Source organism: Sinocyclocheilus grahami, unplaced genomic scaffold (genome assembly GCF_001515645.1).
Source record: "Sinocyclocheilus grahami isolate Dianchi unplaced genomic scaffold, SAMN03320097.WGS_v1.1 scaffold342.1, whole genome shotgun sequence".
In the NCBI taxonomy this organism is placed as follows: Eukaryota; Metazoa; Chordata; class Actinopteri; order Cypriniformes; family Cyprinidae; genus Sinocyclocheilus; species Sinocyclocheilus grahami.
The window spans coordinates 878,919-893,829 of NW_015505521.1; the positions used below are offsets into that span (position 1 = coordinate 878,919).

Consider the following 14,911-nt stretch of genomic DNA (forward strand, 5'->3'; position numbering starts at 1 on the left):
AGCGACGAGACAAAAACATTAAAACCCATTACAAACGAGGCATTTGTTGCATCCAGTGGGGACATAATTACGGATTATAATGACTTGTACTGTTTTTTTACACGTTGCGTTGCATTTCGCGCCGCGTTAACATAAAACCATGTCTGCATTTGTAATCGGAGAAATTACAAACAACAAGCCCTACTCTACACTGCCCAAAACTCGCGTTTGAATCGTCAGTGGCAAATCCTTTAAATATGAAAACGTACTTGCAGTCTGTGAGTCAGAACAGCCGACATTGTAGTCTACACTCCCAGGATCAGGAAACAGTCCTCCATAAAATGCGCTGCACACATCTAAATATTTGGGTTGAACTGTTCTGGAACAGTGTTGTAAATACAACTTAACCACTGATTTGTAGTCGTGTCCTCTTTTGGAAGACCAAACAAAGTAGTTTCGCTTTCACAACGAAACACACAGCGTCTTCACAACATGGCGTGGCGGCGGTGGCAGCAACAATAAAGTTACGCCTTCTTTCTTTGCGTGAACATTTAGGCGTTGTTATGCAAATCTTCCCACACAGTGATGTAGACATGTGGGGGCATGTTTAAACGAGGCGTTTTAGGAGGGCGTGGACCAGTCTTAACTTTTATAAAGAATATCTCTTTGGGTTTGAGACTTTAGTTTTTGGAACTTCAGGGATCTTATCTATTCACAAACACCTTGTAACACTCCAAAGAGAAAGGAAAACTTGAAATCGCATCATATATGACCCCTTTAAGAAAGATCTCTATTTCAAATAAATGCTGCTCTTTTAAACTTTTCATTCATCAAAGAATCCTGAAAAAAAAAGAGTTTCAATCACACCAGTTAATTGATAATAAGAAATGTGTCTGGAGCACCAGCATATTCAGCATATGAGAATGATTTCTGAAGGATCATGTGACACTGAAGACTGAAGTAATGATGCTGAAAATTCAGCTTTGCAATCACAGGAATCATTTATATTTTAAAATATTTAAATATTTTAAATTGTCTTAATATTTCACGTTTTTGACAGGTTTTTTTTCTTCCATTAAATGAATGCAGCCTCTGTGAGGATAAGAGACTTTCTGAATCTTACTGATCCCAAACGTCTGAACAATATATATAATTTTTTCATAAGCACCTAAAAGCAAAGTTTATTATGATTACTGTTGTTTTTCTTACTGTACTCCTAATTCAAAACAAAATCCACAGCTAATTTTCCTAGCACTTTGCCTCGATGCCAAACTAAATCCATAGCGATAGTGTTGAATTTCTCTGCGCGACAACAACTGACATACCTTGTGATGTAATTTCCTGCATAACTAAGTTAAATTGTCATGCAGAAGAATAATACAATAACCATCCATGCCTCGGCCCAGACCTACTGTACCTCTTATCAATAAAATTTGATAAGAATGTTGTTGAAGCCCCTTAACCACAGTCCTAGTGCTAAAGAAATTCACTTGAACAGGAACAAATGCAAGAACCCGTCATCTAATCCATTCTTACCGTTTCTTTGCTGTCAGTGTCTGATTGTAGGTGTTCGGCATGAAAGCGATAACTGGACGGAGCAACAGCACTGAGGTGAAATGTGTGACTGACCTGAAGTGAGAATTAAACCGCATCCATTAGTCCTTTGGGAAAATATGCAATGCTGAATAGTGATACATTTGATTTAAAATCATTGAAACTGTCCAAACTGAAGTATATGTTTGAACAAACCTTGAAAAAACTGCTGAGGGTCTTATTTATCAGCAGTTTTACACCTTCAATCTGCTGTGGAAATACATCTAGACACAAACAATTAAAATGACATCTAACAGACTTTTCAAGGTGCCTATTTTAAAGGAATTTATGAAAATGCATTCAAAATCAACAGAGACCTTTACAGTTGCGGTGCAGACCATCAAAGCTCCCTGGGTTAGGCAGCCGTCCATCTCTCCTATCCCACCGTGACAAGGGTCTGTCTTGTGGAAAAGGGGAGTTTTGGCGCCCTGGGCGGGTTGACAAGGCCAGCACACTGCCCATGGGAACCCAAAAGCCAAATGAGAGGACCACACACTTTCAACCTGATCCTCTGAACTGTGAGAGACAACAGCAATTTGACATGCTCATGTAATAATAATCATCAATAACATTGCTTCATGCATCCTTAAATAGTTAAGAAATTACAGTATTGGCCATATGATGCACATTTCACATTATGGTTCTAAAAGCATACAAGAAATCAAATAATGGGGGGGAAATAGTACAGAGATTAACAGTAATATTAATGAATGATCTGCAGATTTGTTAATGCATTTGAGCGCGTTATCAGGAATTAATAATTGCATCTGATCGATGGTCAATAATCATGCATTTGGGAATATTATGCTATGCTTTAAAAGTCTGTCTACTTACGCTGAATAAATGTGGGTTGTGCAATTACAATATGCACAGATTATATCATGAAATCATACTAAAATGCTAGCTTTATACATGCAATGACCGCTGGAAGAGAGTAAGGTGAAAGGATGCTGAGGGATGTAAAAACAACCAGCTGATCAGTGCAGTCATTTAAACAAGAGCAACTATGAAACGCTTCCGTGCAGAAACATACCGCTGTTCATTCGGCACACCGATGAAAACTCGACATTTGAATGACAAATGAAACGTATTTGCAAACTTGTATTATTAGCACATGATATCTTTCTGATATTATCCAAGTTAGGCACTTTTAATATCAAACTTGACCTTAAACGACAGATTGTGAAGTCACGGGACACTTTCCTTTACGTTCCTCCTAGTGATAAGAGGTCTGATTCATTTTTGGGACTCGGTTCTTTTGAACCGTTCATTTTAATGAACCGATTCAAAAGCGAATTTAGTCATCACGTGATCCCTGACCGACCACGCTCCAGCAAAGCCATCTTTAGGCACATATTGCTATTTATAACGTGCGTTTCTAAAACCATCATACAATTTAATGTGCAAACAAATTAAGTATTATGCTTTTTGTTCAGTCCAAACGCTCTTGCTCACTCATCGAGACTCAATGATTCAGTGAGATACACTAAAAAGATCCGACTCAAAAGATCGATTCGCTGTACGAGTCGGACGTAGCTCGAGTCGACATGGCAGATGAAGCCACTAGGAAGACAGTTTCTGAAATCCCGCTTTTAAAAACCAATTCAGGACCAAGAGACAAAGAACTGTGGGTTCAGAGACTTCGAGAAGAATATTTAGCTCTCATAAATGTGAGTTATTGTATTGTAGCAAAAGTATTAGGGAGCTACTATGCTAGCAGTATGAATGAATAACCATACGTGTCATAGTTAAAAGTGTTACGCTGACAGCCCATCATCAGTATTGTTTGTCATTAACAGTTAGCGTACAAACCATACATAAACTTCATATAACACAATATGTACGCTTCTTACAGTAATTGTGTTGTCTTGCAGTATGTTGAAAATAACAAAGCCGCTGACAATGATTGGTTCCGTCTAGAGTCCAACAAAGAGGGCACAAGGTCAGCATTTGATTGCTAGTTCTTCTATTTAGTAGTAATTCTATTTTCATTCATGTCTTAGAGTTGTATAAATACGTCTTTCTTTGTAGGTGGTTTGGAAAATGCTGGTACATTCACGAGCTTCTCAAATATGAATTTGACATGGAATTTGATGTATGACATCTTGAATCCGCTAACATTAATATTCACTAATAACTTCATTTGATGTTTTGTCAAAGTCCAGAGTAATTGTTTTTATCCTAATGTCCAGATTCCAGTTACATATCCTGCCACAGCACCTGAAGTGGCCATTCCTGAGTTAGATGGGAAGACAGCGAAGATGTACAGGTTCGCTCCATATGTTAATAGTTTTGAAATTTTTCATCTCAATTGAATATTTAGTTATAATGTATCATTTTTGTAAATAGTGTACCTTAGTTGTTCAAAAACCATCTTTTGTCACAGAGGTGGAAAAATCTGCCTGACAGATCACTTCAAGCCACTGTGGGCAAGGAATGTCCCAAAGTTTGGTCTGGCTCATCTTATGGCTTTGGGAGTGAGTTATGTTACATGTCTAAAGTGAAATGTATTATGTCATACATTTCCAAAAAATGATTTGCTGCTTTGAAGTTACTGCATTTCAAATTCAAATCTAATCTCTGTTCTTTTCTAAGCTTGGACCATGGCTTGCAGTTGAGATTCCAGACCTCATTGCGAAAGGCATAATTGAACATAAAGACCAGCAAAACAGCTGAAAACAGTAGCAGCCTTTGCATTTCACCGTCGTACTGATGCAAACACAAATGACACTTTTAACAACAGTGGCTTGCTTTCCCTGTGTTTTCACATTTTTGTTTGTAACCTCACAGAAAATGTGTACTTCACATTCACATTTCTACATCTGGTTTATTTTTTTAACTGTAGATCATAGCGGTTCAATGTTTGCAAGGTTTCTAATACATGTCCAATGGGTTATGTATGTTTTTCATCAGTAAAGCTTGGTACCTAAATGCGGGACCGTTTTATTTGTAGGAATTGGGTGAACCTCATGAGGATTTAAAATTAAAAGTTCGAAAGTACGCAAAATTATGTAATTTCTCAGCTGGAAAGGTTACTTTAGCAGCTTTTCTTAAACGATGTATATAAGAAAAATAATCATTTAAAAATGAATTGTGAAATGGATTTCCATTGGTTTCTAATTTGTAAATTAATTAAATCTAACGTGTCTTATAAATCTCAAGTGACAGAAAGTTACCGGGCCTCAGAGCAATTGCTCCAGAGGCAATATTTTGTGATTTTTATAAATAACTATAACTCTATAATTACATATTATGTCATGTATCTGTACTTAAGTTGTTTTAAAAAATAAAATTACAGATGTTCTTAAAGACATTTAAAAGCATTGATTCTAATAATAATGTATTATAATATAAACTATATTATTTGTGCAGTCGAAACAGTTTGGTGACAAGAATCTGGTCACTCCATCTCCCAAACTGAATGCTGGAATATATTATGAAATCAAATCAAATTTTGTTCTTGGTGTGAACAGGACTAAATCTTAATAATTAATAGTCACTGATGGTAAAAAAAAAGTAGGCTAACATTATGCTATTATGAAATCTACCCGTATGCCTATAAAAAGGAACTAGCCATAGCAAACATTCCTACAGGTGCCAGATTTGTATTTTTAGCAAATGTAATCCTCATTACTTCTGCATATGAAATAAGATCAGGAGTATTTCTATTCATATAGACTGAGTACTGACTTGACTCTTTTTATTGTCTGCAATACTGAATGTTTAAAACATACATGATTGATCGGAAAAATATCTTTGAAAACAGTCATGCACTCATATACATTTCCATTTTAAACATAACATCAAATATGGTGGCACATATCAGCAGGAAAAATAATTTGTCAGAGCATAATTGTCAAAGATAACTGTGTGACAGAGAACTATGAGGAAAGTAAGCAATCTTATATATACACACTTACACAGATAAAGTAGCTTTCATTTCAACCTCAAACATCATGCATTGCAATAAACCAGTCCAACAACCTAAAGAGCGTCCTGAATGATGCATCTGTCCTGATTTCCTGAGAAGTTTCTTAACCCTACTGACTGCACTTGTGTTTGGTCAGGAGAGCGCAGATAGTCTCTCCACACCCCCAGCATGGCTGTACAATATGAGCAGGCCCTTGTTTCAACTTGCACACTGTACAAGTACCTGAGGTGTTTGAATTTGATGGCCCTTTCTTGTTTTGAGCAATGAGCTGTTTGAGTTCATTTAAGATGGCCGTGTTGGGTGCAAGAGCAATATCTGAGACCTCGATACGCTTTGGGTCATAGACGCAGTCCTCCTCTAGACCACTAGGCACAGCTTTCATGCCACAGTTAGGCGGTACCCAGGCAGTGTCATAGCCCTGACTATGCCACGCCTTCTGTAGAGGATGGTTGTCCTTATCAATTCTTTTGACTTTTCCACAGTCAACGCTTAATTTAAGCACAACTCTGTCAGTAGCTAGGGATTTCAGAGGATAGCGCTCTGCTTTCTTCTGGTCACGGCTCACATAAACGCCAGGTCCCAGCATCCCATCTGCTGATTGTTGGAAGCCTTTTGTTATGATCAGACGAGCTTTTTGCAAAGAGGTGCCGTGATACATGGTATAGAGTCTGCCTGATTTGGGTGCCTGGCCTGCCTGAAGATGACGATCTTCATCATAGGATGCTTCCCAGCCATAGAATGGGATGGATGCCATCCTTTTTCTTGATATTTCCTGTGGATTAAATGTAATCATAATAAACCACTACCAGGAAATGTTTGGATCTGCTCAAACTCTATTCATATTTTACATATTTTTGAATCATAGTTCAGTCAACAAAACTATGAAATACCACAATCAACTCTGTCAGTAGCTAGGGATTTCAGAGGATAGCGCTCTGCTTTCTTCTGGTCACGGCTCACATAAACGCCAGGTCCCAGCATCCCATCTGCTGATTGTTGGAAGCCTTTTGTTATGATCAGACGAGCTTTTTGCAAAGAGGTGCCGTGATACATGGTATAGAGTCTGCCTGATTTGGGTGCCTGGCCTGCCTGAAGATGACGATCTTCATCATAGGATGCTTCCCAGCCATAGAATGGGATGGATGCCATCCTTTTTCTTGGTATTTCCTGTGGATTAAATGTAATCATAATAAACCACTACCAGGAAATGTTTGGATCTGCTCAAACTCTATTCATATTTTACATATTTTTGAATCATAGTCCAGTCAACAAAACTATGAAATACCACAAATGAAAGTATGAAAATGTATGTTAATGACTAAAAATATTAAACGAATCAAAAATTAAGCGTTAGCGTTAGTTCTGGCAGGTCACGTGAGTCAAGCTTGCATCAGCTGATTCTCAGCTGATCACATCTACCTGTAGGAATACGACACCGATCGCGGCATTCCTATATAAGCTCTATTCAGTATTATTCAGCAGCTTTTCAGCTTGCTCCGGAGCAAATTACCCTCCTCCATCCCCAGCTCCTCCTTTCGCCACAGTCAGGACTTGGCTTTCTGATATTCCTTGCTAATCAGACTCCTTTATCTTGAATAAAGTGTTACACTTAAATATCATTAAGTACATTAATGATATCTGCCTTGTTCTGTTCTGTTAACCCTAGGGGGGTTATTATTGCTGCTCTCCCTGCTCATTCATGACAGACTGCATGGATGGGCAGGGAGGTTTTCGCCCAGAAGAGAACCATACCGCCAAACCAAACTTTATGCTAAGTATCTATCATTTTGACGATAGTGGTCCTGACAGAACTATATTTTTGCTTTTTCAAAGTAACCAACTTGTGTTTAAATTACAACTAACCGCTCTAACGTGAAATTTTACTGTTCTAAAGAAATGAATTTTTCTTTGGTAAGGACAAATTATTTCTAATTTCATTAATCATCATTTCACAAATCATTTATGCCAAACATCACAACATTTTAAAACTGAAACATAAATTCAGTAAAGTTGTACTGTCAGTCCTTTAGGTGACTTTAGTTGTTTAGATTAAGCTTTGAAGTTTGAACTGAATACGCCAGAACTTCCACAATATAGTTAGTGTAAAATATGTCATTTACATTTTTATCAATATATCGATTAAGATAGGCCGATATTATTCTAAAGGAAAACGTTACATTGTTCTGAAGTAAACAAACGTACCTTAAATTACTCCTCGCAAGTGAACAAGAAATGACATGAAACTCCACGTCTAAACTTTCTTTTTTGCTTATACTTTGAAAGCCAACCTTTCACTTTCAATTTCTTCTTAAACACGTCTTCCTGTTGTGCTGATGGAGTAAAAAAATATATATTTATATGATCAATTAAAACAGTGTTTCTTAAATTCAGTAATCAAGGGATGTCAGAGACTGTAGTTCAGCATGCATTTGTTTAATTCTTTAAAGCGCTCACTTTTTTTTAAAGGTAAAATAATGTGATATGTCAATCAAACAGTGTAGACCCGCCTTCTTTTGATAGAATACACTTCATTGGCCAGAAGCGCTCTTACGCATAAACGTGGTGACCAGTAGTGTTGCCATGTCCGCTAATTATAAGCGACTTCGGGATTGTTGTTGAGAGGTCAGTCACTAATAATAGCAGTTTCCCAACTACCTCCACTACACCAATGATTAATGACAATAAATGTAGATGTATTCACGATTCACTGATTCATGTTTTAGATGACCAATAGTTGTAAATCTGTGAAAACTATAGAATATTTCAGTGTGGTATTCTGAGTCGCCTCTTCGCGCCCTCTACAAGACATTATAATTATTTCAGTTAAACTCTATATTTCATGTTTATTTATTTCGCAAGAAACCATTAAATCAGATTTGATTGTTAACTCGATTTTAATTCCAATACTTCTTTTAGTACACGGCAAGACGCTTATTTTTCTAGTCAGATCTGGCATCACAGCCGCGGCGTGCTAACATGAGGGAAACTGGGACGTGGGCGGTGCATGAATATTTTGGCTCTAAAATATTACATCTGTTTTGCAAATGTACACAGTGCTGCTGGTAGAAAGTTTCTCGTCGTAATATCTTTTTTTCTCCCGTCTTTCTTTTTTTATCGGACTGCTTTTATTACTGTCTTAGGACAAATTGCAACCGAGCGCATAGTAACGGGCATTCCTCGGGGAGCGACACTTCACTGCTGCTGCACGCCAGCTTATGAAACTGCACCTCTCTCTTTCTCAATTACACTTTGTCACATAAAACCACCTCTGGTCTTCAAGTGTCGCGTTAGCTCCGAAACACCGGCGTTACAAGCTGTGGTATTTATTTGAATTAGCTTTCAAGCCGTCTCGCGACAGATGTTAGTGTCCTGCCAGGCTTGCTACGCTCAGTTCCAGCTCGATAGTCGAAGGGACGCTGTAACCCTCGGTCAAAATGTATGGAAAAGTTTTGTTCTCCTACTAACGTGACCGCTTGCTGGGCTGTTTACTTGAGATTTTCTGGAAATGTCCAAGACACGCGAGGTGCTACTTGTAGGGGAAGGCAACTTCTCTTTCTCGGCAGCTTTGAGCGAGAGCGACGGCGTCGGGGTGACCGCCACTTGCTTTCAAAGCGAGACTCAAATGTGTAGACAGGAGGGAGCCGTACTGAACATACAGCGACTCCGTGACAGAGGTCGGTCGTTTTGTGATTCTTCATTCTGGTCATGTTGTCTTGCATGCATGTTTTTACTCTTGCAGTGCTTTCTTGTGTCTTTGTTGTCCTGTTTTCATGATATCTGAAAGCTATTTCATCGATTCCAACCTACCCATAGTTTAGTATCTGCTAATGTAAGCATTTTCAAGGAGACCTATTCTTCCCACACATCAAGTGTCATAGCCCTGAATTTGCATGCCTGCAGCCAGCCAAATGAACACATTTGGTTGCTATGAAACTGCCAGGGAGGGTTAAAAGCTAAATTCTGTATGATAATTCTGTGGAGGCCTTGATTTCAATACAAACTCCCATTGCAGGATCAGTCGTTCTCTTTGAGGTGGATTGCACAAGCCTAAAGGAGCACGGAACCATTAAGCATCATCTTTTTGACTGCATTATCTTCAATTTCCCTCACTGTGGGCGTAAAAGTGGCGTAAAGAAGAACCGCAGTCTGCTGGAGAAATTTTTCCAAAGGTAAGTGTGACACTCTTGTGGCAACAGGGTCTTTATTATGGTGTTACATAAGCTTGACTTCCAGTGTTGTGTAATGTTATGAAACTGAGGGGATCAAGAGTTTCAAGGTCTTTTGGTGCTTTGTACATGTGTGATGGATGGATTTTTTTTCTAGTGCCGTTGCAGTCCTGAAGGACAGTGGGGAAGTGCATGTCACCTTGTGCAATGGCCAAGGCGGCACTCCGTGTGACCGTCCAATGAGAGAATGGCACAATAGTTGGCAGGTGGTTGCCATGGCAGCAGAAGCAGGGCTAATTCTCAGTGAAATCCATCCCTTTGACTGTGAAACGTATCAAGGTTACAGATGTACTGGTTACAGGTAAACAGATGTGGACACAGTCCACTACAATACGATTTAACATTGTGTTAATTGGACTTAAAGAACTTTTAATGGTCCTGTTACAGTTATGTAATGGCATTCAGTTTCGAATTCATCAAATAAAATTATTTTGCGAAGGAGTCAAGACAAAGGTTTCCATGTAGAGGGAGCTCTGACCCACATCTTCACTCGGAGTCTCCCGCACACCATACCAGAAAAACTGAAAATGGAGAAAACCGTTGGGAAGGAGACTGTTTGCTTTGAGCTTCCGGCAGAGTTGAGTAATTATATGAACAGGTAAGGGGTAACTTGTTGCTGACTGGAAAATAGCCAACCTGAAGTCTCTTTATAAGAAACACATTATCGAAAAAGGAAAACTGTGACATTTAATCACCATTATGTTGTTTTGAAGCTGTGGAAACAAAAGAGTATTTTTTTTTAAAGTATCATAGAAGTGCATGCAACTTGTGTGCTACGTATAATAACGTGGTGAGGTTCATGGGCTACAAAAGTTGCATTGACTATGCAAATATGAGTCCGCATCACTGGTTCTCGCATGTCTTGTGACCAAATGTCAAGCGTGCCATATTTGATTGAAGATCTACAGCAGAGGGGAAGATTATTAGTGAATAGCGACTTCCATATTGGTCTGTTCCTCACATATAGCTATATTATGGCCCCAAGACTTGGAATATAGCAAACAAGTCATATTAACTATTTTTATGTTGCTTTTTTTGCTAGGAATGTGTGAAATGTACCATATTGTAATTTACCAATGTTAGAGCTGTCTTGGTTGTACAGAATATTTAATTGCTCTTCCTCTTTTTGTTTTTTTGTAAATGTTTTTAGCTATATTTATCTAATCTATTAGAATCAATATCCCATTTTTCATACCCATTTTATGTATGTTATAATGCTGTGATACGATTCACTTTAAACTGATTATAAAATTGATTTTATGTTTTAGGTTTTTATTTTATTTAGACAAAGTTGTATAGGATTTTAATATTCATCGGTTTGCCGTTTAATGTGTCTTGTGACCAAATGTCAAGCGTGCCATATTTGATTGAAGATCTACAGCAGAGGGGAAGATTATTAGTGAATAGCGACTTCCATATTGGTCTGTTCCTCACATATAGCTATATTATGGCCCCAAGACTTGGAATATAGCAAACAAGTCATATTAACTATTTTTATGTTGCTTTTTTTGCTAGGAATGTGTGAAATGTACCATATTGTAATTTACCAATGTTAGAGCTGTCTTGGTTGTACAGAATATTTAATTGCTCTTCCTCTTTTTGTTTTTTTGTAAATGTTTTTAGCTATATTTATCTAATCTATTAGAATTAATATCCCATTTTTCATACCCATTTTATGTATGTTATAATGCTGTGATACGATTCACTTTAAACTGATTATAAAATTGATTTTATGTTTTAGGTTTTTATTTTATTTAGACAAAGTTGTATAGGATTTTAATATTCATCGGTTTGCCGTTTAATGGTTATTATTATCCAAAACTTTTTCACAGAAGTCATACGGCTTTGGAACAGCATGAGGGTGAATTAATGATGACACGATATCCAGTTTTGCATGAACTGTTCCAATAAAGTAATGTGGGAACATTCAAAAACAAGACATAGCTGCATGATCGTGGCATTTATTTATCATTTATATGCTCACAGCAAACACTTCCTCGATCCCTTGTTCTCTGTAAATGGTGGCATTGTAAAGTTATGTCTTATCTGTTATCAGTCTTGTAATATATTATACAAAAAAGATGGGCTTACACATACAATACTTTTGTCAGTATATGCGTATGCATAATGTATTTAATTTAGTGGATTTTTTTATACATTATACAGTATATTTGAAGCCAAATTCTAACCTTTCTTTCTGTGTTAGGCATTTCCTTGGTCAGCAGTCACATCATCCAGTGAAAACTGTCCAGGAGCAGTTACTTAGAGAGCTAAAGTCAATCTGGCCTGTGTGCACTATGAATGAAGACTTCTCAGAACTGGCAAGCTGCCTACCAGAAACGCTAGAGGCATGTGACTCCACTCTGACCCATTCAGACGTCTACTGGATCAAACCTACTGACACCTTTATATTTAACCAAAGCGAAAATGAGTCTATGGATGACCAACAAAGCTTTACTGGCAGCTATGCACTACGGCCATCTCTGTTGCTGCATGTCCAAGAGATCACCCAGAATGAGGACTTCAGCCCTGGTACTCTTCACGCAGTCAGTGGCCTAGTCTTTCAGAGAGTGCCCATCTCCCCGAGCCGTTCTCCTGTATTCCACCAGCTTCTGTTGGTGGGAATGTTCCCTGCAGAATCCCATCCTGTCCAGTGCTTCCAAGATTGTTTGGAGTCACTTCTTGCTTCTTATGGCATCTCCTTCGAAGAGGCGCAAACAGGCGTAGAGCAGCAAGTGTGGATGAATTCAAAGATGCTTTCCAAGTTTGGGCGGATCGCATATCTACCTTCTTTTTCCTCAGCCCTCGATGAAGATTTACAGTTAATCACTGTCTCGATAAACTTGGATCATTTAGCTACCCTGATTTTCGGCATTTCTGACTGGCGCTTACTTTGGAGCTTTGATCCTCGCTTTCTTAAGCATTTCGAGCTCAATCCACTTGGATCTTTCAGTCCGTTCTCCCTTTACCCACCAAGCTACTTGCATGATATCAGTTTCTGGATGGAACCAGAAAGCTATGATGAACTAGACTTCCACGCACTTGTGCGAGAGCTTTCTTGCGGTGCTGTTAAGGATGTGGCATTAGTCGATCGCTTCAGACACCCACACATGGGTCATGCAAGCCTCTGCTATAGGCTGACATATCAGTCGCCAGATTGGGCCCTCTCACACAGCCAGGCATTGGGACTACAGAATCAGCTGCGGAGGCTGTTACCCCTGCGCCTGCAGGTCACGCTGAGGTGATTGAAGAGGCTTCAGCAACAATGGATCAAATGGATGAATAATATCAGATTTAAGTTTTTAAGGATGAGGGTTAACTATAGATCAGAAGAGTGAGTCCGTTTATTTGGACTGATTTGTTCTGCAGTTTTTTTAATAAATAAAGAAAAGAGAGGTTACATTTTAGCAAATACAATGGTTGTTATTCCCATTTATTTAAAACTGACATATCAAACTATTTGAAATTTTACATTATAAATATTGTGGGTTTAAGATATAAGATATCAAAGAAATGTTTACAAATTTCAGTAGTATTGTGTTATTTTTCCTTGTTGTTTAGTACTTTGCAATGGGGAAAGAAAATGAAAATAATTATTGCAAATTGCATCCTCTGTTATATTAATTTATTATGCATGTTTAGGGTCCTGTTTCAGTTAAGATGTAATTAACTGCAAGTCATTTCATCTGTTGCAAAAAATTTACTTAAATATTTTTCTAGTTTCTTTGTTTGGCACGTGTTTACATTATCTCTAAAGCTGCATTTGATACTGTGATATTTCTGGAGTGTCTATGATTGTTTATTATAATTTGTGACTGTAAATTGTTATATTGCTATATTATTAGACTGAAGGGTGAAGGGTGTCATTTCTCAAACAAATGGAATTGTAAAAATAATGGCTGTTGTCACACAGATTTCCTGAAAATGAACCTGTTTGGTCAAACAGTGTTGGACTGGTTGGGATGCTCAAACTGCTGGTATATCCTGCTGATTAAGTCCCAAAAAGGTAAACTGGCTTGAATCCCATATATAGATAAATTATAAGAATTACATTTACAAAATGTTATATTTTAGACCAGGGGTCTCCAAACTCAATCCTGGCGGGCCAGTGTCCTGCAGAGTTTAGCTCCAACCCTAATCAAACACACCTGAACCAGCTAATCAAGGTCTTACTAGGTGTACTTGAAACTTCTAGGCAGGTGTGTTGAGGCAAGTTGAGCTAAACTCTGCAAGACAGTGGCCCTCTAGGACCGAGTTTGGTGACCCCTGTCTTAGACTCATCATGGCACGTATCTAAAAACAAGTGCACGCCAGGTGCTGAGTCCCAACAATTGCAAGTGTAACATTCAAAATGGTAAACACATGTTCTGTCATTACATTTTTGATGTTGTTGAGCATTTAGCAAGTGTGCATGTTTTTTTGGCTTCATGTATCATGGCACCCACACCAAACTATTAATTTTGAAACAACAGGTCCTGTTTGAGAATACTAAATATGATTTTAGTTGCTCTTTAGTATAAAATCTTTACATTTTTAGGAAAGCAGGAAAATGTTTATTCTTAAATCGCAAGAATCTAATATAAATGTTAAAGAAATGTCATCATGCCACATATAGCTGTTTAGATTTAGTAAATTTAGGTCAATTTGCTAATATGCAAAACCACAATAGCACGCATAAACAAATTATGATAATAGTGAAAATTGTTTAAGTTAAATTGCAATTATGTCTAAATTAACTGGTTTTGTTCAAGTCATAAATAGCATTTAATATGACTAAGCCAAAAATACATTAAACCAACTAATCAATACAAACTAATCTTCATGGGTTAAATCAGGTAGAAAATTAACAATTGCAGGTTACTGCTTAACCCTGTATCATCATGGTTTATGAATATTCAAATAATTCAATACCATGTTATTGCCATACCATCATTGTACCATAGTACAATGGTGCAAGGAGGTTGATAACATAATATAACAATACTTGTATTAATCATTAACGATATTAGTTGTTCAGTTGGCTTAAATATTACCTAAATGTACTGAAGGAGAGTAAATGAGAAAAGTGTGTTATGAAATGTATGTATATTAAAACAGTTGTAGTAAATGTACTTTGCAAATTCAGTAAGAGAAAAAAATTGGAGTTAGCAGCAAGGTTATTACAGTTAACTAAAAAAACAAA

At 37.6% G+C, this 14,911-nt stretch overlaps 4 protein-coding genes across 5 annotated transcripts in view; 2 read left to right on the forward strand and 2 right to left on the reverse strand.

Moving 5' to 3' along the window:
- Window positions 1–2,711, reverse strand: part of LOC107603199 (mitochondrial import receptor subunit TOM40B-like) — a 7,801-nt gene extending 5,090 nt beyond the window's left edge. Inside the window, exons 1-4 of one of the 2 annotated variants that reach the window (XM_016295941.1) lie at window positions 2,606–2,711; window positions 1,890–2,088; window positions 1,729–1,796; window positions 1,516–1,608 (exon numbers count right to left, since the gene is read on the reverse strand). In XM_016295941.1, the coding sequence (XP_016151427.1) occupies window positions 1,516–1,608; window positions 1,729–1,796; window positions 1,890–2,034 (306 nt within the window). In that variant the 5' untranslated portion in view covers window positions 2,035–2,088; window positions 2,606–2,711. Of the gene's footprint in view, window positions 1–1,515; window positions 1,609–1,728; window positions 1,797–1,889; window positions 2,089–2,406; window positions 2,553–2,605 lie in introns of those variants that run through there. The other variant, XM_016295940.1, reaches the window with a different exon arrangement.
- A 358-nt stretch (window positions 2,712–3,069) lies between these two features.
- LOC107603203 (ubiquitin-fold modifier-conjugating enzyme 1-like) lies at window positions 3,070–4,838 on the forward strand. The gene is made up of 6 exons (XM_016295946.1): window positions 3,070–3,242; window positions 3,447–3,514; window positions 3,604–3,667; window positions 3,765–3,841; window positions 3,959–4,049; window positions 4,168–4,838. The coding sequence occupies exons 1-6, from the start codon at window positions 3,120–3,122 to the stop codon at window positions 4,246–4,248; spliced, it is 504 nt and encodes a 167-aa protein (XP_016151432.1). The 5' UTR covers window positions 3,070–3,119; the 3' UTR covers window positions 4,249–4,838.
- An 81-nt stretch (window positions 4,839–4,919) lies between these two features.
- On the reverse strand, window positions 4,920–7,832 carry LOC107603200 (uncharacterized). Its single transcript, XM_016295943.1, has 2 exons — window positions 7,706–7,832; window positions 4,920–6,275 (listed from the first exon to the last, which is right to left on the reverse strand). Exon 2 carries the CDS (start codon window positions 6,255–6,257, stop codon window positions 5,613–5,615), a length of 645 nt encoding a protein of 214 aa, XP_016151429.1. The 5' UTR covers window positions 6,258–6,275; window positions 7,706–7,832; the 3' UTR covers window positions 4,920–5,612.
- A 649-nt stretch (window positions 7,833–8,481) lies between these two features.
- On the forward strand, window positions 8,482–13,146 carry fdxacb1 (ferredoxin-fold anticodon binding domain containing 1). The gene is made up of 5 exons (XM_016295924.1): window positions 8,482–9,177; window positions 9,516–9,672; window positions 9,827–10,030; window positions 10,169–10,327; window positions 11,936–13,146. The coding sequence occupies exons 1-5, from the start codon at window positions 9,009–9,011 to the stop codon at window positions 12,972–12,974; spliced, it is 1,728 nt and encodes a 575-aa protein (XP_016151410.1). The 5' UTR covers window positions 8,482–9,008; the 3' UTR covers window positions 12,975–13,146.
- Window positions 13,147–14,911: the final 1,765 nt, after the last annotated feature.

Excerpts from the sequence above, each read along its gene's own strand:
- LOC107603203 (XM_016295946.1), top strand. The coding sequence starts at position 3,120 with ATGGCAGATGAAGCCACTAGGAAGACAGTTTCTGAAATCCCGCTTTTA. Across the intron at positions 3,668-3,764 it reads AATTTGACATGGAATTTGAT|ATTCCAGTTACATATCCTGC; the intron begins GTATGACATCTT and ends CCTAATGTCCAG. Across the intron at positions 4,050-4,167 it reads CTCATCTTATGGCTTTGGGA|CTTGGACCATGGCTTGCAGT; the intron begins GTGAGTTATGTT and ends TTCTTTTCTAAG.
- fdxacb1 (XM_016295924.1), top strand. The coding sequence starts at position 9,009 with ATGTCCAAGACACGCGAGGTGCTACTTGTAGGGGAAGGCAACTTCTCT. Across the intron at positions 9,178-9,515 it reads ACAGCGACTCCGTGACAGAG|GATCAGTCGTTCTCTTTGAG; the intron begins GTCGGTCGTTTT and ends CTCCCATTGCAG. Across the intron at positions 9,673-9,826 it reads CTGGAGAAATTTTTCCAAAG|TGCCGTTGCAGTCCTGAAGG; the intron begins GTAAGTGTGACA and ends TTTTTTTTCTAG.
- LOC107603200 (XM_016295943.1), bottom strand. The coding sequence starts at position 6,257 with ATGGCATCCATCCCATTCTATGGCTGGGAAGCATCCTATGATGAAGAT.